General features: G+C 43.0%; 1 protein-coding gene across 1 annotated transcript in view; it reads left to right on the plus strand.

Moving 5' to 3' along the window:
- The window catches only part of LOC311140570 (2-oxoisovalerate dehydrogenase subunit beta, mitochondrial-like), a 100,157-nt gene extending 81,365 nt beyond the window's left edge, over positions 1–18,792 (plus strand). The window contains exons 9-11 of the mRNA XM_084175686.1: positions 5,952–6,038; positions 17,378–17,553; positions 18,318–18,792. Coding sequence (XP_084031812.1) covers positions 5,952–6,038; positions 17,378–17,518 — 228 coding nt within the window. The 3' untranslated portion in view covers positions 17,519–17,553; positions 18,318–18,792. The remainder of the gene's footprint in view (positions 1–5,951; positions 6,039–17,377; positions 17,554–18,317) is intronic.
- The last annotated feature ends 6,033 nt before the right edge of the window (positions 18,793–24,825 follow it).

The raw sequence follows: 24,825 nt of genomic DNA on the forward strand, positions 1-24,825 counted from the left end.
TAGTTTATTGTGGCAAAAACCTACGAATAAAGGTTGTGTTCTGTCAAGTAAATATGGATTCCCTGTTGAGAAACAATATACACTGCTCAAAAAAATTAAGGGAACACTAAAATAACACATCCTAGATCTGAATGAATGAAATAATCTTATTAAATACTTTTTTCTTTACATAGTTGAATGTGCTGACAACAAAATCACACAACAATTATCAATGGAAATCAAATTTATCAACCCATGGAGGTCTAGATTTGGAGTCACCCTCAAAATTAAAGTGGAAAACCACACTACAGGCTGATCCAACTTTGATGAAATGTCCTTAAAACAAGTCAAAATGAGGCTCAGTAGTGTGTGTGGCCTCCACGTGCCTGTATGACCTCCCTACAACGCCTGGGCATGCTCCTGATGAGGTGGCGGATGGTCTCCTGAGGGATCTCCTCCCAGACCTGGACTAAAGCATCCGCCAACTCCTGGACAGTCTGTGGTGCAACGTGGCGTTGGTGGATGGAGCGAGACATGATGTCCCAGATGTGCTCAATTGGATTCAGGTCTGGGGAACGGGCGGGCCAGTCCATAGCATCAATGCCTTCCTCTTGCAGGAACTGCTGACACACTCCAGCCACATGAGGTCTAGCATTGTCTTGCATTAGGAGGAACCCAGGGCCAACCGCACCAGCATATGGTCTCACAAGGGTTCTGAGGATCTCATCTCGGTACCTAATGGCACATGGAGGGCTGTGCGGCCCCCCAAAGAAATGCCACCCCACACCATGACTGACCCACCGCCAAACCGGTCATGCTGGAGGATGTTGCAGGCAGCAGAACATTCTCCACGGCGTCTCCAGTCTCTGTCACGTCTGTCACGTGCTCAGTGTGAACCTGCTTTCATCTGTGAAGAGCACAGGGCGCCAGTGGCGAATTTGCCAATCTTGGTGTTCTCTGGCAAATGCCAAACGTCCTGCACGGTGTTGGGCTGTAAGCACAACCCCCACCTGTGGACGTCAGGCCCTCATACCACCCTCATGGAGTCTGTTTCTGACCGTTTGAGCAGACACATGCACATTTGTGGCCTGCTGGATGTCATTTTGCAGGGCTCTGGCAGTGCTCCACCTGCTCCTTCTTGCACAAAGGCGGAGGTAGCAGTCCTGCTGCTGGGTTGTTGCCCTCCTACGGCCTCCTCCACGTCTCCTGATGTACTGGCCTGTCTCCTGGTAGTGCCTCCATGCTCTGGACACTACGCTGACAGACACAGCAAACCTTCTTGCCACAGCTCGCATTGATGTGCCATCCTGGATGAGCTGCACTACCTGAGCCACTTGTGTGGGTTGTAGACTCCGTCTCATGCTACCACTAGAGTGAAAGCACCGCCAGCATTCAAAAGTGACCAAAACATCAGCCAGGAAGCATTGGAACTGAGAAGTGGTCTGTGGTCACCACCTGCAAAACCAGTCCTTTATTGGTTGTGTCTTGCTAATTGCCTATAATTTCCACCTGTTGTCTATTCCATTTGCACAACAGCTTGTGGAATTTATTGTCAATCAGTGTTGCTTCCTAAGTGGACAGTTTGATTTCACAGAAGTGTGATTGACTTGAAGTTACATTGTGTTGTTTTAAGTGTACCCTTTATTTTTTTGAGCAGTGCAGAATTGCAGAATAACATTTTTAAAAATTAAAAATGTCAGGGGGAGGACACCCAAACTCCCTGCCAGGTTGTGCACCCCCACTTTTATACAAAGTCAGGCGACCATGAATAGACCAGAGGAGGCTGGTGGGAGGAGCTATAGGAGGACAGACTCATTGTAATGGCTGGAATATAATTATTGGAACGCTATCCAACACATCATACCTTTTGGAAATCACATGTTTGACTCAGTTCCATTTATTCCATTCCAGCCATTACAATGAGCCCATCCTCCTATAGCTACTCCCACCAGCCTCCACTGGAACAGACCTACAGGTATGAATGAAGCAGGTGCTAAAAATGGGCTTTGCTACACCGAATGCAACAGTTGACTACTCCAGTTTCGACACTTTAATCAAATCAGTAGGCCTATATCAATATATTTAATAATACCATATACAGTGCCTTCAAAGTATTCATAACCCTTGACTTTTTCCAGATTTTGTTGTGTTACAGCCTGAATTAAAAATGGATTAAATTGAGATTTTGTGTCACTGGTCTACACTCAGTAGTACCCCATAATGTCAAAGTGGAATTTTGGTTTTTGAAGTGTTTACAAATTAATAAAAAATGAAAGCTGTAATGTCTTGAGTCAATAATTATTCAAACCCTTTATGGCAAGCCTAAATACGTTCAGTAGTAAAAATGTGCTTCAAAAGTCACATAAAAAATTGACTCTGTGTGCAATAATAGTGTTTTACATGGTTTTTGAATGACTACCTCATCTCTGTACCCCACACATATAATTACCTGTAAGGTCCCTCAGTCGAGCAGTGAATTTCAAACACAGATTCAACCACAAAGACCAGGGAGGTTTTCCAATGCCTTGCAAAGAAAGGCACCTATTGGTAGATGGGTAAGAATAATAAAAGCAGACATTGAATATCCTTTTGAGCATGGTGAAGTTATTAATTACACTTTGGATGGTATATCAATACATCCAGTCACTACAAAGATAGAGGCGTCCATCCTAACTCAGTTGCCAGAAAGGAAGGAAACCGCTCAGGGATTTTCTCATGAGGCCAATGGTGACTTTAAAACAGTTACAGTGAGGGAAATAAGTATTTGATCCCCTGCTGATTTTGTACGTTTGCCCACTGACAAAGAAATGATCAGTCTATAATTTTAATGGTAGGTTTATTTGAACAGTGAGAGACAGAATAACAACAAAAAAAATCCAGAAAAACACGTCAGAAATGTTATAAATTGATTTGCATTTTAATGAGGGAAATAAGAATTTGACCCCTCTGCTAAACATGACTTAGTACTTGGTGGCAATACCCTTGTTGGCAGTCACAGAGGTATTCTTCTTGAGCCACTCCTTTGTTGCCTTGGCCGTGTGTTTTGGGTCATTGTCATGCTGGAATACCCATCCACGACCCATTTTCAATGCCCTGGCTGAGGGAAGGAGGTTCTCACCCAAGATTTGACGGTACATGGCCCCGTCCATCGTCCCTTTGATACGGTGAAGTTGTCCTATCCCCTTAGCAGAAAAACACCCCCAAAGCATAATGTTTCCACCTCCATGTTTGACGGTGGGGATGGTGTTCTTGGGGTCATAGGCAGCATTCCTCCTCCTCCAAACACGGTGAGTTGAGTTGATGCCAAAGAGCTCCATTTTGGTCTCATCTGACCACAATACTTTCACCCAGTTCTCCTCTGAATCATTCAGATGTTCATTGGCAAACTTCAGACGGGCATGTATATGTGCTTTCTTGAGCAGGGGGACCTTGCGGGCGCTGCAGGATTTCAGTCCTTCACGGCGTAGTGTGTTACCAATTGTTTTCTTGGTGACTATGGTCCCAGCTGCCTTGAGATCATTGACAAGATCCTTCCATGTAGTTCTGGGCTGATTCCTCACCGTTCTCATGATCATTGCAACTCCACAGTTCTTTTGTGTTTCTTCCATTTGCGAATAATCGCACCAACTGTTGTCACCTTCTCACCAAGCTGCTTGGTGATGGTCTTGTAGCCCATTCCAGCCGTGTGTAGGTCTACAATCTTGTCCCTGACATCCTTGGAGAGCTCTTTGGTCATGGACATGGTGGAGAGTTTGGAATCTGATTGATTGATTGCTTCTGTGGACAGGTGTCTTTTTTATACAGGTAACAAACTGAGATTAGGAGCACTCCCTTTAAGAGTGTGCTCCTAATCTCAGCTCGTTACCTGTATAAAAGACACCTGGGAGCCAGAAATCTTTCTGATTGAGAGGGGGTCAAATACTTATTTCCCTAATTAAAATGCAAATCAATTTATAACATTTTTGACATGCATTTTTCTGGATTTTTTGGTTGTTATTCTGTCTCTCACTGTTCAAATAAACCTACCATTAAAATTATAGACTGATCATTTCTTTGTCAGTGGGCAAACGTACAAAATCAGCAGGGGATGAAATACTTATATCCCTCACTGTACATAGTTTAACGAGTGTGAGAGGGGAAAACTGAGGATGGATCACATTGTAGTTACTCCACAATACTAACCTAATTGACAGAGTGAAAAGAAGGCAGCCTGTACAGAATAAAAATATTCCAAAACATGCATCCTGCTTGCAACAAGACACTAAAATAATACTGCAACAAATGTGGCAAAGCAAATCACTTTTTGTCCTGAATACAAAGTGTCATATTTGGGGCAAATCCAATACAACACATTACTTAGTACCACTCTCCATATTGTACAATAGAGACTTACCCATAAAAAATCCCTTTAATCCATATTCAATTCAGGCTGTAATACAACCAAATGTGGAATAAGTCAAGAGGTATGTATACTTTCTGATGGCATTGTAAATGTCATAACATTAGCTTTTATAACTCTCAATCTTTTCTTTTATCATATTTTGGAACAGAATCAGGCTCTCTCTCTCCACTACCTATTGTTCATACAGTGAAGATTCAACATCTTCATCTGTTTTCTAATTTATCTGCAGATAATCGCCGAAAAGCAGTAGTAGCCTACCAATATGCAAATGAGGGAGCCCAATGAACGGCTCTCTCAACGATTCAGTTCCGTTCACCTAAACGATCCGGTCAAAAAGAGCCAATTGTTCGTTCGCGAACAACCCATCAGTAGGCTACACCGACGAGTCACTGGCAGTGGCAAATCTCGACATGGGCTTTGAATCCTAGGAAAATACAAACATGATCTTTGGTTTACTTTTCCGGATGCGATACTATTGACATACAGCATAACTACGTTGTATGATTTATGAATAACAAAGGGAAATAGGAGGTTTACTTTATTCAGTCATTGCGACACCTTTTATAAACTAGGCAACACTTGCAGTTCGGTCGTCAATCAAACCACAGGCCTTTGTGCCCAATTCTGTGGCTGGCTATAGTAGGCCTATGAAACAGGCAAAATAAAATTAATGAATGTGCCACAGTACAACAATTACGTGGATTTCAACTCATAATTACCACTTACATTACATGGGACGTGTAAATTCACTCACAGGAGATGATGCTCGTGTTCTCCCTCCTCCGTGAAATCAAATTCAACTGCAGCCAATCAGAGCGCACAACAATAACACGGATACCGAGAGGCGGGACAGACAGCAGACTGACAAACCAGCAGTGTCCCTGTCATCGCTCGCTTTGTGGCTGACAGGCGCCTGTCCTATCACTAGAAGATGCATATTGTTCATTCTATTGGGAGAAGTCTATACAGACTTTTCTGGCTAGCGAATTGAAACTTTTAAATGAAAAGAAGCCTAGTTAATCAATTAAGTAGAAAAAGTAGCTGGCTAACAATGAGTCTGAGGCTATTTAGCCAAAAGCCAGCGCTTATGGAAAATACTGCACTCATTTGTGCGCACACACACACACGCTACACAAATGCTTTTAGAATGGGATTTGCTTGTGCGTGCTAGTGCGTGTTTGTGAATGTTTGAGTATTTATTATCTCCGGGGGGCTATTCATTGTGTGATGAATTGTTACTCATGGGCTGACTGCACTAACTGTACTAAAATGTATCAAATGTGAAATAGGGGTCCCTCCGGGAAAAAGGTTAGGAACCCCTGTGTTAGAACATGCTACAAACTGTATTTGCATACTCAAATCATGTTCACCCTCTACCTCATTGTACATTTGTCATGGTACCATAATACGATGCTTGTCTCGTTGCCTGCCACATGCTTGCCTTAGACACCAAAGGCAGGCTCTTCAGTCCCAGCTGGGGAGAGACATTATGTGTACAGTAACCACAGATTTTGTCTATGGGTGATGTGTCACACTGTATTGATCAGACTGTGTGTGTTGTGTTTTTCAGTCGGTGGCCAAAACCGGACGGCTGCTTATCAGTCACGAGGCTCCAATCACCGGAGGCTTTGCTGCCGAGATCAGCTCCACAGTGCAAGTAAGTGTGTTTGTGTGTGGTCATGCATGCAGAGGGTTCTATTGGAATCCGAGGGGGCCTTCAGAGGTGAGATGTGGGACGAATTGCACATGGACAGTAGGGTATCTATGTCTGTGTGGATGGGGGTTTGGGTTGAGCTTTCTCGGTTTGAAATGCGAAATGAAATTCAAATGTCTGTCAGTAGGTGTCCTCGGGGTCAGGCAATAAATCTGAGCTTAAGAGGCACTGACATGTCATACTGAAACTCGCTAGACTTTGTCCATTGAAATTAGTAATATACAGTGAGGGAAAAAAGTATTTGATCCCCTGCTGATTTTGTACGTTTGCCCACTGACAAAGACATGATCAGTCTATAATTTTAATGGTAGGTTTATTTGAACAGTGAGAGACAGAATAACAACAACAAAATCCAGAAAAACGCATGTCAAAAATGTTATAAATTGATTTGCATTTTAATGAGGGAAATAAGTATTTGACCCCCTCTCAATCAGAAAGATTTCTGGCTCCCAGGTGTCTTTTATACAGGTAAAGAGCTGAGATTAGGAGCACACTCTTAAAGGGAGTGCTCCTAATCTCAGCTTGTTACCTGTATAAAAGACACCTGTCCACAGAAGCAATCAATCAATCAAATTCCAAACTCTCCACCATGGCCAAGACCAAAGAGCTCTCCAAGGATGTCAGGGACAAGATTGTAGACCTACACAAGGCTGGAATGGGCTACAAGACCATCGCCAATCAGCTTGGTGAGAAGGTGACAACAGTTGGTGCGATTATTCGCAAATGGAAGAAACACAAAATAACTGTCAATCTCCCTCGGCCTGGGGCTCCATGCAAGATCTCACCTCGTGGAGTTGCAATGATCATGAGAACGGTGAGGAATCAGCCCAGAACTACACGGGAGGATCTTGTCAATGATCTCAAGGCAGCTGGGACCATAGTCACCAAGAAAACAATTGGTAACACACTACGCCGTGAAGGACTGAAATCCTGCAGCGCCCGCAAGGTCCCCCTGCTCAAGAAAGCACATAGAAGGCCGTCTGAAGTTTGCCAATGAACATCTGAATGATTCAGAAGAGAACTGGGTGAAAGTGTTGTGGTCAGATGAGACCAAAAAGAGTTGATGCTCTTTTGCATCAACTCAACTCGCCGTGTTTGGAGGAGGAGGAATGCTGCCTATGACCCCAAGAACATCATCCCCACCGTCAAATATGGAGGTGGAAACATTATGCTTTGGGTGTGTTTTTCTGCTAAGGGGACAGGACAACTTCACCGCATCAAAGGGACGATGGACCGTCAATGTACCGTCAAATCTTGGGTGAGAACCTCCTTTCCTCAGCCAGGGCATTGAAAATGGGTCGTGGATGGGTATTCCAGCATGACAATTACCCAAAACACACGGCCAAGGCAACAAAGGAGTGGCTCAAGAAGAAGCACATTAAGGTCCTGGAGTAGCCTAGCCAGTCTCCAGACCTTAATCCCATAGAAAATCTGTGGAGGGAGCTGAAGGTTTGAGTTGCCAAACGTCAGCCTCGAAACCTTAATGACTTGGAGAAGATCTGCAAAGAGGAGTGGGACAAAATCCCTCCTGAGATGTGTGCAAACCTGGTGGCCAACTACAAGAAATGTCTGACCTCTGTGATTGCCAACAAGGGTTTTGCCACCAAGTACTAAGTCATGTTTTGCAGAGGGGTCAAATACTTATTTCCCTCATTAAAATGCAAATCAATTTATAACATTTTATACATGTGTTTTTCTGGATTTTTTTGTTGTTATTCTGTCTCTCACTGTTTAAATAAACCTCCCATTAAAATTATAGACTGATCATGTCTTTGTCAGTGGGCAAACGTACAAAATCAGCAGGGGATCAAATACTTTTTTCCCTCACTGTATATTAGATCAAGCCAGTTGAAACTAATACTCAACCTTGTCTTTGGATGAATTTTTGCTCATGGACTGTACTGACTGTGCTGGAGGTGTATCCCCTCTCCCTCCCTCCATTTTTCCCGTCCCTCCCTCCCTCCCTCCCTCCCTCTGTCTAATGAAGACTCTGCTCTGGCCTGGTCAGGGCATGATCAAAGTATGTGCTGTGTTCCCTTCAGGGAGAAAGTGAGAGGGCAGTATTTTTCACCTCCATGAGTTATTCCTGAGTTATGATTATGACCCTTGTCGGCAGGCGAGTATTCACTCTTTTTTTCCTACACCACACTCAAAGGTGTCCGGATAATGGCATGCTATGCAGTGTAGGCATTACCTCAAGTAGATGCCCTGTGTGTCTGCATCAGCACTGGTGTAGCGCTGAGATGAGGGCCCTGGAATTGGTCCTTCTCATCTCCCTTGCTGTCACTCATGTTGTTGTTGTTATCCGCAGACCTGCTTATTGGTAGGGTTAATGGTCTATGAGTCATACCAATGTTTTCACATGTTTTGTGTCCCGAGGTAACCAGCCGTATTTTTAGTCATGAACCAAAGTGTATGGTGAATATAACTATTTATAGCATTTAATACTTCGTTTTTTTATGTGTAGAGCCATTAGCTTTATGAGCTTTGTGTATGGTAAGGTATTGTTGAGACTGCTTTCATCTCGCGCTAAATGAATCCTCAACCACTACTGAGAATAAATGATCACAAACACTTGCACCTCATGTCTAATGTCTAAGTGTATCCAGGTGTTTGTCGTCCAAAAGCAGGGAAAACACACACACACTCTCATGGCCTAGTTCCCTTGGCAACTTGACAGTTCTAGCTCTGGAGGGCCCACTTGCCTCCTGTCCAGATGGCCCAAGGGTGGCGGTCAGTACTGCGACTCGCCGGACTGTGGTGACTCACCCGGTAATAACTGGGATGTGGCGTGGGTTCCGTGCTGATAATGCGATGAAACAGAAAAGGCGCTAAAAATAGGGCTTTTAGTAGGAAGGTGCTGAGCTGTCGGACCTGGATCAAGCCTCTGGGAACTACAATAACAACGACAACAACAACATATCAAGTGCTTTCAAGGGAACGACCAGAAAGGGAGACCTAAACCACCCCTTAGCAAGAGTCAAGAGCAGAGATGAAGACCTGCAGCACCAGAGCTTAGAGCAGAGAGGGAGACCTGCAACACACCTCACCACCAGTCAAAAGCAGAGAGGGAGACCTGCATCACACCTCGCCACCAGTCAAAAGCAGAGAGGGAGACCTGCACCACACCTCACCACCAATGTCAAAAGCAGAGAGCGAGACCTGCACCACACCTCATCACCAGAGTCAAAAGCAGAGAGGGAGACCTGCAACATTCAGGGGCACAGGGCGGGAATTAAGGCCTGTGATACAAATGGGTTACTACATTTGACATTTTAGTCATTTAGCAGACGCTTTTATCCAGAGCGACTTACAGGTAGTGAGTGCATAAATTTTTTTTTTTCATACTGGCCCCCCGTGGGAATCGAACCCACAACCCTGGCGTTGCATGCTCAGCTGTCAGAGTCCAGGGCTCCTTTGTGTGAAATATACATTGAACAATGTGCAAATAGATTTTCTTAGAACTGACAGGGCTTAGAGTATGCCTTGATTTATCCACCCTGGAGCTTGTTGTTTAATTTGGACTGTTGAAGAATAAATAATTTAAATCAGGCCATCACTAGGCTTATCCCAACGTTCAGCTGTTTTGTCTTAGCTAATTCCCAGCTGTTTTGTTATCTGGCTTTGAGCCGTGTGCAAAAGTCTTTCCACCCCTTTCCATGCTTTAAAGTGACTCCAGGAGTGGTTGTACATAATGGTTCTGTAAATGTATTATGTCTGGACAGGAGGGCGAAACTAAAGGATAATCAGGTCAAAACCAACTGCCTCAGGGCAGTGTGAGCACGGTCCAATTATGGATTAGTTTGACTTTCTTTCAAATTTGGAACAGCAGTTAAGGGTTTGAAAGTTTCCATTCGGTGGATTGGCTGCACCTCACAAACGATGCCGTGTCATTGTTTGCCTTGAAATAAGGTGTTGTCATTGACTGACCTCATATCAGAGCTTCTCTGCTGACTTACAATGGATCTCAGGGATACAAAGAGTGCCATGGTGAAGTTGAGCAGCCTCTCCCATATTACTGTGCATACAGCTTTGTTACAATTAACAAATAGACCTCGCTGTGCTACATATAGTATTTATAGGCTAGACCCCTGGGATTGGACCGTACAGTAGAGGCTGTGCTTACAAGCAACACTGTGACTTTAAGTCTCTGTTTCACACTATAGACGGAAGTACACTTAGGGATGAAGCGTTACTTGAGATACACAAGCAAAACTAGAGTTTCCATATTATTATTTATTTATTGATTGATTAACAGTTCATGCTGCATCTCCCCAGTCACTGCAAACACCAAACCCGGATTATACACTGCCTTTGGTCCTGTAACCTTTGCTGTAGACCTACCACAGCTTTCAGACACGTTGGAATCATCCACTCTTTTTGCTCTGCCGAGTTCTTTCCGTTATTTGTGTGTAATGGGAATGGAGTGGAGTCCAGCATCGAACTCCAACCCAACGCTGACCGCTGAGCTGTGGTAGTACAGGTCCGGGCCTCACATCAAAGATGGCCGTCTTCCATTCCGGCCCAGTTGGGGTTGGTCGAAGATGAAGGCCTGCGTTTTTCTGCCATAAATGCCTTCCGAATCAGAACCAGAACCCTTGTTTGGCTGTCAGGCCGTTTAAAGAAGGCTGGTTTGTTTCCTCAGGCGCTGTTTTTTCTGTGCCTTCCACTGTAAAACCATGGCTGGATGCCCCTTGTCTCTCTCCCTCACAGGATACACTGATCCCCTTCAAAAGGGATGTGTTTACGGAAGAGACCTGTTAGGCTACACACACTGAGGAAAGTGAAATTAGATGTCCATATTCTGCCACAGCCTGTAGGCTATGATGTATCGCTCCAAGCTCCATGTTCTCTTTTTTGCCAGTTGATGGGTTGAATGGCCACAGCCTAGCATGAAACCCTCTTTGGCCGGTATGGGTATTAATTCATCCATACTGGTCTATCCTTTACCTGTAGAGGTAGCTTTGAATCTAAATTGCAAGGAATTTCCCCAAATTTGACCTTCAACAGGATGATCAGAGAATGTGTGATTCATTTTTCCTTCCAGGAAGTTGCTCAGTAAGTAACACAGGAAGTCTATAATGAACTCCTCCAATCAGTCTCTAAAAGCTTCAGTGTTGATGAACCCACTATCTACAGCGGTCTTTGAACCCTCTGAAACCATTGTTCATATGGAAGCAAACAAACAAATACTTTTAAGATCAAAATCTAGATGGATTTTCCAAGATGTCTTAAAAAATAAATATATATACACTCCCAGTCAAGTTTGGACACACCTACTCATTCAAGGGTTTTTCTTTATTTTTACTATTTTTTACATTGTAGAATAATAGTGAAGACATCAAAACTATGAAAGAACACGTATGGAATCATGTAGTAACCAAAGAAGTGTTAAACAAATCAAAATATGTTTTATATTTGAGATTCTTCAAATAGCCACCCTTTGACTTGATGACAGCTTTGCACACTCTTGGCATTCTCTCAACCAGCTTCATGAGGTAGTCACCTGGAATGCATTTCAATTAACAGGTGTGCCTTCTTAAAAGTTAATTTGTGGAATTTATTTCCTTCTTAATGCATTTGAGCTAATCAGTTGTGTTGTGACAAGGTAGAGGGGGTATACAGAAGATAGCCCTATTTGGTAAAAGACCAAGTCTATATTATGGCAAGAACAGCTCAAATAAGCAAAGAGAAACGACAGTCCATCATTACTTTAAGACATGAAGGTCAGTCAATACGGAACATTTCAAGAACTTTGAAAGTTTCTTCAAGTGCAGTCGCAAAAAACATCAAGCGCTATGATGAAACTGGCTCTCATGAGGACCGCCACAGGACTGGAAGACCCAGAGTTACCTCTGCTGCAGAGGATAAGTTCATTAGAGTTACCAGCCTCAGAAATTGCAACCCAAATAAATTCTTACATTTTAGTCATTTAGGAACTATTGTCATTTTCAATGGATGTAAAAACAGACTTTGTTTACTTGCTGTTTGAGGTGAAGAAAAAAATACTTTGAGAAGCTCCGCAGTGGTGGTGAGTTAAGACAATCGGAAATAGTATCAGATCCCCAGATGGGCACATTTATAGGCCTACATTTGCTCGCAGGCCAGGTAGCAAAGGCCTACTTCTATATGTAATCAGGTGCGTGTCCTTTCTCAAGATTGATAGGAGCGCTCCAAACAAAAGACAATGAATAAATTGACAACTCGTAAATGGAATGAAATAAACCAAAACCTGTTTCTCACAAGTGTAGCCTTGGTTGTGCGCTCTGCAAACAACGTGTCCACTCCTATAATGAGAACAGTAAGACTGTCATAATAATATATTGAATGCATTAACAAAAATTACTGTAACCAAACAAACATTGTAGATTAGAAATTATGGGAATTAACAGTAAATGTAGGCCTACTACTGGTGTGCCATCCCCGCGGCCTCCAAAATGGATTAGTCCGCTCAGACAGGCGTGAATCAGACAGGTGTCTCGTGTGCCATAAAAAAGAATATATATTTGTGACTGCTCGACTAAAAAAATCTTGGTCGACCAACAGCCTATCGACCAAACAATCAACCAGTTGACTAAATGGGGTCAGCCCTAAAAATGTCCAAAGGAAATATGAAATTCAGCATTATTTCAACCACCCAATTTAATATAGGATTAAAAATATTTCTAATATTTCTACCTGGAACTTTCAACGCAATTTCAACATATACAGTTGAAGTCGGAAGTTTACATACACCTTAGCCAAAAACATTTAAACTCTGTTTTTCACAATTCCTGACATTTAATCCTAGTAAAAATTCCCTGTCTTAGGTTAGTTAGGATCACCACTTTATTTTAACAATGTGAAATGTCAGAATAATAGTAGAGAATTATTTATTTCAGCTTTTATTTCTTTCATCACATTCCCAGTGGGTCAGAAGTTTACATACACTCAATTAGTATTTGGTAGCATTGCCTTTAAATTGTTTAACTTGGGTCAAACGTTTCGGGTAGCCTTCCATAACCTTCCCACAATAAGTTGGGTGAATTTTGGCCCATTCCTCCTGACAGAGCTGGTGTAACTGATTCAGGTTTGTAGGCCTCCTTGCTCGCACACTCTTTTTCAGTTCTGCCCACAACTTTTCTATAGGATTGAGGTCAGGGCTTTGTGATGGCCACTCCAATACCTTGACTTTGTTGTCCTTAAGCCATTTTGCCACAACTTTGGAAGTATGCTTGGGGTCATTGTCCATTTGGAAGACCCATTTGCGACCAAGCTTTAACTTCCTGACTGATATCTTGAGATGTTGCTTCAATATATCCACATACTTTTCCTTCCTCGTGATGACATCTATTTTGTGAAGTGCACCAGTCCCTCCTGCAGCAAAGCACCCCCACAGCATGATGCTGCCACCCCTGTGCTTCACAGTTGGGATGGTGTTCTTCGGCTTGCAAGCTACCGCCTTTTTCCTCCAAACATAACGATGGTCATTACGGCCAAACAGTTCTATTTTTGTTTCATCAGACCAGAGGACATTTCTCCAAAAAGTATGATATTTGTCCCCATGTGCAGTTGCAAACCGTAGTCTGGCTTTTTTATGGAGGTTTTGGAGCAGTGGCTTCTTCCTTGCTGAGCGACCTTTCAGGTTATGTCGATATAGGACTCATTTTACTGTGGATATCGATACTTTTGTGCCTGTTTCCTCCAGCATCTTCACAAGGTCCTTTGCTATTGTTCTGGGATTGATTTGCACTTTTCACACCAAAGTACGTTAATCTCTAGGAGACAGAACGCGTCTCCTTCCTGAGCGGTATGACGGCTGCGTGATCCCATGGTGTTTATACTTGCGTAATATTGTTTGTACAGATGAATGTGGTACCTTCAGGCGTTTGGAAATTACTCCTAAGGATGAACCAGACTTGTGGAGGTCTACCATTTTTTTTCCTGAGGTCTTGGCTGATTTATTTTGATTTTCCCATGATGTCAAGCAAAGAGGCACTGAGTTTGAAGGTAGGCCTTGAAATACATCCACAGGTACACCTCCAATTGACTCAAATGATGTCAATTAGCCTATCAAAAGCTTCTAAAGCCATGACATCATTTTCTGGAATTTTCCAAGCTGTTTAAAGGCACAGTCAATTTAGTGTATGTAAACTTCTGACCCTCTGGAATTGTGATACAGTGAATAATAAGTGAAATAACCTGTCTGTAAACAGTTGTTGGAAAAATTACTTGTGTCATGATCAAAGTAGATGTCCTAACCGACTTGCCAAAACTATAGTTTGTTAACAAGAAATTTGTGGAGTGGTTGAAAGTTTTAATGACTCCAACCTAATTGTATGTAAACTTCCGACTTCAACTGTACATAGTTCTGATGATTATGTTGAAATTGGATTGATGTAACAACCTGTTTAGTCAGGTTAAGTCAATGTTTACAACGCTGGTTCAAATTAGATCAAAACGGAACTGGTTGATTTCTTTTTTCAAATCCAATGTATTTTCCACGTTGATTCCACACACAATACAATTACAAATTATGTTGAAACAACGTTGATTCAACTAGTGTGTGCCCAGAGGGCAGTGTGTGATTTGTCATTGTTGGTAGTCCCATTTGGTAATATTGGAATTACCATGTCACCCTGGAGTGACATTCCCCAATCTGTGGCTGCCGCTGACAAACTCTGTTTCCGTGTGACAGGAGGCAAAACGCGCAACTACAAATCTAAACCCCCGCCGGTTGGTATTCTTCAATCTTGCCTCCTCAAGAGATGCAGTCCGTAGTTTGTCCTGCCATTTTGTCATATTTATATGCAGACATTTATGTCAGATTGCATATAATGGTGTGTTTTCTCCAAAGATAAACAGCGATTTGAGTGAAATCTGAGTTCTGTGGCACTTCACTATTTAGCTGTGGTGACAAGCAACCAGACTGTTCTTTCCTCCTGCTTCCAGTAAGTGTATTTAGAGGAGATTACAGTTTGGAATCTGACAGGAAAAAGCCTTTAGTACTGTCTATGTCTGCCTGTGGATCGTAGACTGTCTCATGAGCCGTTCTCCGTTAATGCTCTGCATTCTAGACACACAGATGGTCCTCTATCATGACTCTGAAATGACAGTAAATTGGGAGAGATGGATTAGGCTACATGGCCTATGCTACATGTTTTGATTCTTTCAAAAAGTCTTAAAGTATTTATCACACTTCTGATCTAACTCTTCAAAAATGCAGGCCTGACCAGACTCATCTTATTTGTTTTGAGCTTCATCTTCATGATTAAGTGTGATGTCAATCTGTCACTGAAGTCCACTGCAGGCCCCCTCCAGCCGCCACACAAGTGTCTGCCTGTTACACTGTTAAACTCCTAGCCCCCAGGACCAGAAATAGCTCTCCACTGAGCAACATGGCAAGGAAACCTGTTCAGAGAATGCAATTAGTCATCGCAGCTCAAATGTTTTATTTTCCTTAGTAACGTATATGCCACTGCCAGACATTGTGAGCGTCCTTTCTGAGCATTTTATATCAAGAAAATCATCCACCCAAGTGTTGAAGCGCTATTAAAGTTATTTAAGGCTGAGAAAAACTCTAATTATGGGCTTATAAGATTTTGACCTTACAGAGGCTAAATTGATTCACGTTCTTGCCCCAACAAGGTGCAATGGGTGAATAGAGATATTTGAATATAGAATATGGGAACTTATGGTCTTATACATACAATGCATCATGCCCAGTCTCCCAGCTCTGCCCTAGACTGTTGGAGGGGACAGAAGGAAATCTCCACAGAAACCGTTTGGCCCACTTGGCCAAGGAGAGGCAGGCTGGCTGGGGTTGGATGGGGAGGGGATGCTGGCTGGCACTAGCTGCAGGCATCCATAAAGGCTAATCACCACTAATTGCCGAGGCGGAGCAGGGCTGCCTGTTGTGGGCTGAGTAATGCCCCCCCCCCCCCCCTTTTATACACTACAGTGGACCATGAGCCATACACATGAGCACACATCACTTTCCCTGCATACTGTAAACCTCTAAAAAACAGAATTGCTTGTAACACTGATTTATGACATCTGTTATACCACAGTGGTAATAGTGTGTACTGCATATGTATTCCTGTCTTGTGGTACAGTAAACCCTTATGACCCAGAGGACCATTTTGTCTGTCTGCTAATTCCCTTTAATTAAATCAAAGCATCCTGAGACCTGCCGCTGCTGGCAATGCTAAAGCTATAGCTGTGAATTAGACCCGGCGGGCCTGGCATGGTACTGGGGACGCGGAGCCGACACGCATCTGCAGGCTCTCTGTTGTGTTTTTTACAGTTAGTGAAATAAGGCGATGCACAAAGGCTTTCTCATGGAGCCTGACGTTCTCCTGAACCCTGCCAGATGTTTTGGAGGAGATGAAAAACATATTACTGCAGAAACATGCAAATACAACACAATGTCCACAGAGTATGGCTTGCCTTCGTTTAGCTAGGGGTCTGCAGAATATGTGATAAAAGCTAAATGACTAACATTCCCTACTCGTTTTTGTCTCAGTTTTCAAGTTTGTGACTGATTTCTCTTGTGTAGGTTTGATTGGGTGGGCTGTGAGCACACATCACATTAAAACTGAAAGAGGGTATTGTGTGTGTGTCTATGAATGCTAGTTACTAAGACCTTATGGTTCATTTGGCTCAGCGATGGCTGTTCTCCCCTGTGGAGGCTATTGGCCTCTCCATCGCATTCAGATGCTGTGGGAGGAGGTCAAAAGCCAATAGAGACATGAGTGATTGCTAGTTTTCCAGCGCTGCTTAAACACAAGCTGTGCGTTGGCCAGCTCTGAGCTGGGATTTTAAATAAGCCATTTGTCTCCAACTCTTAAGGGTGGTGGTTGTGAATCCACTGAAGCTGTTAGCAATGTTCCAGTGAAGCATTTCTAGTGTTACTGTGGCTACAGGCATGACAGTGAAACTGATTCCACTCCACTGTCTCTCTGTCAAGCACAGAACAGGGGCCTAGAGTTTTTCCTGGTCAGGTTATGTGGTCAAGAAAAACTCTGGCCATATGTGTGTACCGCAAAGTCAGATAAACAGTTGCATTAACTGGGTCATGTTTAGGCACAAGAAGGATGGAAACCAAGTAAAACGGGGAGGTACTATTTGAACTTGTCTGACTAGAAATACTTTCCAACGGTATGCCCTAATAAATACGAATTGTTGCGAATACCCAAACACCTGCGGAGCCTGTCGTCCATGTCAAAAGGGATGTGATGTGTGACTACTGAGATGCAGAGTGAGACTGACCACGTACCTGTTGTGTCTCTGCATGTCCACAGGAGGAGTGCTTCCTCAACCTAGAGGCGCCCATCGCTAGAGTCTGCGGCTACGACACTCCCTTTCCTCACATCTTCGAACCCTTCTACATCCCAGACAAGTGGAAGTGCTTTGACGCCGTCAAGAAGTTGATCAGCTACTGATCTCCAACTACTGATCCCCAACTACTGATCCCCAGGTGAGTACCACATTGGAAATTGATGTGTTGTCTGTCCTCTGGGGTTTGTAGTTTTTAACTGTGCAACTTTGTGAACCCTCCAAAATAAATAAATCAAGACCATATGTTCACCTCCAACCACTTTTTAACATGGATTCATAAAGAACAATGAAGATTATATCAGAAGCCTTATATCAGGTCTGCGTTCAGGAGTTGCAATGTTCGGGAACGTTGCCAATAGAAATGTATTTTGTAGAGCTGACATGATTCCCTATTTGACTGAGGAACACGCCTGTTCTGCATGATATATTTCTATCTGAAAAATATAAAATTACACCCCACTGAACGCAATCCTGATGTCTGTGCTACTTGCAATTGTCCTCAAACATCTCACTATGGCTGACTGACAACCCATCTAGATTTAATGATTATGGTTCGTGTCTCCAATTGAACTTGTGTAGCTCAATGCTGTTATTTTATAGTTTGTGTATTGCAAATGATTATCTTTATTTGTGGCAGAATTTATGAGTAATTCACCGTGAAATGGAGAGCACTGTCGTCATTCGCCTCGATCGGCTGTGTTTAATCCCCTTTTTAATTGCCTGTGTCGTTTTGAGCACCAGGTTGTAAAAACGAGCCTGGGAAGAAGTCAATAAAGGGATGGTAAATTGAATTCTACAGGAGTCAACCCCCGCCTTTCTCTCGCTCTCTCTCTCCCTCTGCTATGTCAAGTAAGATATCTGGACTGACGTACTGAACCTTTCTCTTCTTATTATTCTTCCCAGAGCCACCTCTCAGAGGACCTAGTCCCAGAGTTCTCTCTCGCCATTGTTCTCACCAATGGACATCATCCAGAAAAATACACTTTGTCGGCCATCCAATCAGGAAGCAGCATCCAGACGGGGCTCTTGGCCATCTGTGTGCAAGCACAGACTGTTACTTCTGGTTTAGTGAACCTTTTCTGTAAATGGGGGATAGGTGTCCTCTTGGTCGACTCTCTTACTACTGTACGCTTTCTAGCTTCCATGGTCAATCAGACCCACACAGACAGTGTCACAGACACTAATGTGAGTATCAGTGAGTGTTATTCTATAGGAACTCTGACTGTTAGAATAGTTGAATGTCTCTCTGCCCCAGTCTTCCCCGTTTGATTTTACTCTTTGAATGACTCTTTGCCTTTCTAATCTTAGTTTTGTTTGTTGACTGTACTAAAAATAATGGACCTGTGGTTTTTTTATGAAAATAAAGTATTTGACCTTGCAGTGGTACATTGGCCTCATTATGTTTGACTGTTTTTTTAAAGGGCCAATCTGAAGTAGCTACATCCATTTTTTTTACTTAGAAATGAATGATATGTACCCATTGATTCTTGAAGAATATAACTTATAAATGTCTCATCAGTTCAACAGTCGTAACCCATCAAAACCCACAATATAAGCTTGTTTTACTACAATGTTTGTAAACACAGTCAATGTAAACAAACACTGTATAGCCTCAAAACATGGTTACTATAATTTTATATCATGGATGGTCAGCATCCATAGCTGTCTATGAATTTGAGTGGTTACATTTCTCCAGTCCCATCCCTCAGCTTTTTGGCGAAACAGTGGTGGGGAGGGTGCTTTGTTATTGTTTCAACTGCTGATTGCCACTTTAATGTCTTGATGGTTTTCATAGCTGAGATGGTAAAGTTTATACTGGTTAATACAACTTTATGATGAAGCTATGGAGGTGACCTTTGAGAATAGTTGAGTAAAGTCTACTGAATCTGTTGTGGAATACCTAATCTGGGTTGTGCTCATTAGGGCACTAAAAGGAAAAAGTCCAGATAGTTTCAGTCCACTTTCTTACACTTGGTGTAACTAATGAACACGACCCTGGTAAATGATAGTAAACATGAGTGCGGCGGATTGAACACAGAAAAGGATGACTGAATCGGGTCCCGTGACAAAGTGTGTGTGTGTCACCACGTCCTCTCCAATGCCTTCAAGTATCCTATCAATCACCCTCTGATGTCCCAACCCTCAGCCAGATGCACACAAAAAAAAGACTCCTAAGGCCCGTAGACAGCCTGACCCACTATAATTAATATATCTAACCACAGCTCAGACCCTGAGACTAGAGATTAGCTTTATTGGGGCTTCAAGGAGGCGTATGGGATTTTCAAGGTGGAAGACTCACAGATAGAGCTAGGCATCGTTATTAGGGTATCTAGATTAAACACTACAGAATCCCATGACTTTTAGGTGTTCCTACAAAGTACCCTGAGAATCTGTAACTGCACACATGGGTGTTCAGAGTCAGACACTTCAACACACACACACACAGAGAGAGAGAGAGACTAGTGCACAGTTAACTCCCATGCAGTCCGAGTATTCAGCCTTTCTATATCTTTTCCCTTATCAGTGGTGCATGTTGCAACAGCACCTCACCTTGCAGCATATTCACTTTAGGCCTCCAGTGCTCCTCTGTCTCACCCACAGAGTAATACGATGTGAACGATTTGAGGAGAAAGAGCTGAGGCCTCATTCATGAAACTACACTGAACAAAAATATAAACGCAACATGTAAACTGTTGGTGACATGTTTCATGAGCTGAAATAAAAGATCCCAGAAATGTTCCATAAGCACAAAAAAAATGATTTATCTCAAATTGTGTGCAGAAATGTGTTTACATCCCTGTTGGTGAGCATTTCTCCTTTGCCAAGATAATCCATCCACCTGACAGGTGTGGCATATCAAGAAGCTGATTAAACAGCATGATCATTACACAGGTGCTTGTCACACAACACAATGCCACAGATGTCTCAAGTTTTGAGGGAGTGTGCAATTGGCATGCTGACTGCAGGAATGTCCACCATAGCTGTTGCCAGATAATTTAATGTTAATTACTCTACCATAAGCCCCCTCCAATGTTGTTTTAGAGAATTTGGCAGTACTTCCAACCGGCCTCACCACCGCAGACCATGTGTATGGTGTCGTGTGCGTGAGCCATTTGCTGACGTCAACAATGTGAACAGAGTGCCCCATGGTGGCGGTGGGGTTATGGTATGGGCGGGCATAAACTACCGACAACGAACACAATTGCATTTTATCAATGGTAATTTGAATGCACAGAGATACCATGACAAGATCCTTAGGCCCATTGTCGTGTCATTCATCCGACACTATCACCTCCTGTTTCAGCATGATCATGCACGGCCCCATGTCGCAAGGATCTGTACACAATTCCTGGAAGCTGAAAATATCCCAGTTCTTCCATGGCCTGCATACTCACCAGACGTCACTCGTTGAGCATGTTTGGGATGCTCTGGATAGACGTGTGCAACGGCGTGTTCCAGCCATTGAAGAGGAGTGGGACAACATTCCACAGGCCACAATCAACAGCCTGATCAACTCTATGTGAAGGAGATGTCACGTTGCATGAGGCAAATGGTGGTCACACAAGATACTGACTATTTTTCTCATCCACCCCTACCATTTTTTAAGGTATCTGTGACCAACAGATGCATATCTGTAGTCCCAGTCATGTGAAATCCATAGATTAGGGCTTAAAGAATGTATTTAAATTGACTGATTTCCTTATATGGACTGTAACTCAGTAAAATCTTTGAAAGTGTTGCTTGTTGTGTTTACTTCTGTTCAGTATAATAATATGCACAGATTGTATCTTAAATTGTACGTACAATAAAGTCCATGCCAAAACTGATTCATAAATTGTGAACTTGACATGAAAATACTTGATTTATAATATTATATGTATAATACAGACAAATTGAGGAAAAAAAATCCAGAAAATCACATTGTAGGATTTTTAATGAATTTATTTGCAAATGATGGTGGAAAATAAGTATTTGGTCACCTACAAACAAGCAAGATTTCTGGCTCTCACAGACCTGTAACTTCTTTTTTAAGAGGCTCCTCTGTCCTCCAATCGTTACCTGTATTAATGGCACCTGTTTGAACTTGTTATCAGTATAAAATACACCTGTCCACAACCTCAAACAGTCACACTCCAAACTCCACTATGGCCAAGACGAAAGAGCTGTCAAAGGACACCAGAAACTAAATTGTAGACCTGCACCAGGCTGGGAAGACTGAATCTGCAATAGGTAAGCAGCTTGGTTTGAAGAAATCAACTGTGGGAGCAATTATTAGGAAATGGAAGACATACAAGACCACTGATAATCTCCCTCGATCTGGGGCTCCACGCAAGATCTCACCCCGTGGGGTCAAAATGATCACAAGAACGGTGAGCAAAAATCCCAGAACCACACGGGGGGACCTAGTGAATGACCTGCAGAGAGCTGGGACCAAAGTAACAAAGCCTACCATCAGTAACACACTACGCCGCCAGGGACTCAAATCATGCAGTGCCAGACGTGTTCCCCTGCTTAAGCCAGTACATGTCCAGGCCCGTCTGAAGTTTGCTAGAGTGCATTTGGATGATCCAAAAGAGGATTGGGAGAATGTCATATGGTCAGATGAAACCAAAATATAACTTTTTGGTAAAAACTCAACTCGTCGTGTTTGGAGGACAAAGAATGCTGAGTTGCATCCAAAGAACACCATACCTACTGTGAAGCATGGGGGTGGAAACATCATGCTTTGGGACTGTTTTTCTGCATAGGGACCAGGACGACTGATCCGTGTAAAGGAAAGAATGAATGGGGCCATGTATCGTGAGATTTTGAGTGAAAACCTCCTTCCATCAGCAAGGGCATTGAAGATGAAATGTGGCTGGGTCTTTCAGCATGACAATGATCCCAAACACACCGCCCGGGCAACGAAGGAGTGGCTTCGTAAGAAGCATTTCAAGGTCCTGGAGTGGCCTAGCCAGTCTCCAGATCTCAACCCCATAGAAAATCATTGGAGGGAGTTGAAAGTCCGTGTTGCCCAGCGACAGCCCCAAAACATCAATGCTCTAGAGGAGATCTGCATGGAGGAATGGGCCATAATACCAGCAACAGTGTGTGAACACCTTGTGAAGACTTACAGAAAACGTTTGACCTGTGTCATTGCCAACAAAGGGTATACAGTAATCCCTCGTTTATCGCGGGGGTTACGTTCCGAAAATGACCCGCGATAAGTGAAATCCGCGAAATAGAAAACTTTTTTTTTTTTACAATTAGCAACTATTACATGTATACAAATACAGTGACTCACGTGTAGGCCGTTTCACTGCTCTTCAGACTGGGCCGCTGCATCCTGACTGCGCTCTGCAGTGTTCTCTTCTTCTGAAGCCCGCGGTGCAGGTGTGTTTGTTCGGGAGAAGAACATAGTGATAGGCAGCTGTTGTCGCTCTTTTTTCTTCTTTGCAAAAAGATCCTTGTACACCGACATGCCACCATCGATTACGTTGGAGAACTGTAATGAACGGCTCATCAAAGGGTCCCATTCCTCAGCTACTCGCTTAAGTTCAGTGGCCATTCGCACCATGGTTGCTAAGCGACCAAGCGTTAGTCCTTCCTCCTCATCTCTCGTGTCCTCTTCTCCCTCTTCTCTTTCATCGTCGCTTTGTGGCTTTGTCATTTACCTTCCCTTAGCATGTCCAGAAGTTTAACTTTATCTGAGATAGGTAGCATCTTCCGCCGTTTGGGCCCATCCGCAGGTGCTTTTGTCGGTCCAGGCCGTTTCGTCGACATTATGGGTTTAGGAGATGTTCGAAATTACAAGATAATTTGGCCAACTTAATGTAAATTTGCCAAGCTGTTTTATGTACGTACACATAACTGCACGAGACGACAAAATGATAGCACAATTCGTAGCATGTTTTGATACAAGAAGCGGGAGTGAGTTTTTAGCGAATCAGAATGCAGAGCACAATGCACCAAAAAAAAAAAAATGCATTATGAAAATCCGCGAAATAGCGAATCCGCGATAAGTGAACCGCGAAGTGGCGAGGGATCACTGTATAACAAAGTATTGAGAAACTTTCGTTATTGACCAAATACTTATTTTCCACCATAATTTGCAAATAAATTCATAAAAAATCCTACAATGTGATTTTCTGGATTTTTTTTCCTCATTTTGTCTGTCATAGTTGACGTGTACCTATGATGAAAATTACAGGCCTCTCTCATCTTTTTAAGTGGGAGAACTTGCAGAATTGGTGGCTGACTAAATACTTTTTTTCCCCACTGTATATGTTTAGTTGAGAGCAGTGAAGTGTACTATCGGTCAGTGATCACGATTCTTATACATGTGCCACTGTTAGATGTTCGCTAGGCTCAGGGCTGGAGTTATGGGCGGGCCTTAGGAGGCCTGGCCCAACCTACTGTACCTCCTTGCCAATCCAAATAAAATATTTTAATATTGATTTGACCAATATGCACACCAACAGAAAGACTCATCAATCTCAGATAAAGTATTAGAGAGAGCGAAACCGCACCGTGATTTGTTTGACAGTGAGATGAAAACATCATGACTGGTTGTGTTCATGCGACTTTGAAAGGTAAAACATTTTTACAGGTAAATTACATGTCTTTACTATAAAACCCATTTATAAAATGTAGGAGGTCCGTGAAAAAAAAACATGCCCTATGGAAATCAAATGCCCGTCCAACTGATTTGTTCTGGCCGGCCCTGAATAGGTTTAAAGGGATAGTTCGGGATTTCGGCAATGAGGCACTCTATCTACTTTCCCAGAGTCCGATGAACTCGTGGATACCATTTTTATGTCTCTGGGTGTAGTTTGAAGGAACTTGCTTTCTAGCGATTGCACAATTGCTAACTAGCGATAGCGCAATGACTGGAATTCTAAGGGAACAGCTAGCATGCTAGCTGTACCTGTAGACTTCCAGTCATTGTGCTAACGGCAGTTAGTATTGGGTTGCGAAACTACCCCTTACTTCCTTCATACTGGATGCAGATACAAATGGGGAAGTAGATGAAGGGCCTCATTGCCAAAATCCCGAACTATCCCTTTAACGTACAGTATGAAACATATGGCCCCAATAACAGGGCCAGCTTCCCCCTACACGTAAAGTATGAGCCTTCGGAAAGATTAGGGATAGAATGCGTGAAACATCCTGAGATTATGTAAGATTGATGTTTTTGGGGGTGGAAAAGTATGTGTTGTTTGTTAAGATTAATAATCTCAAACACTTTGCAACGTTGAAACCGCTACACACAGTGACTAAGTGCATGAAAGGAGTGGCCAGCTGTGGCCGTGGCCAAATATACAGTACGAGGCTTCATCCCCAAAGATTAATTTGCTCTCCAAGTGTAAAACTCAAACCATCGGCACGCTTTGGAGGAGAAAGGTGAATCGTACATCAAAGCAGCACTAAC

Source organism: Coregonus lavaretus (assembly GCF_964263955.1).
Source record: "Coregonus lavaretus genome assembly, chromosome: 13".
NCBI classification, from domain to species: Eukaryota; Metazoa; Chordata; class Actinopteri; order Salmoniformes; family Salmonidae; genus Coregonus; species Coregonus lavaretus.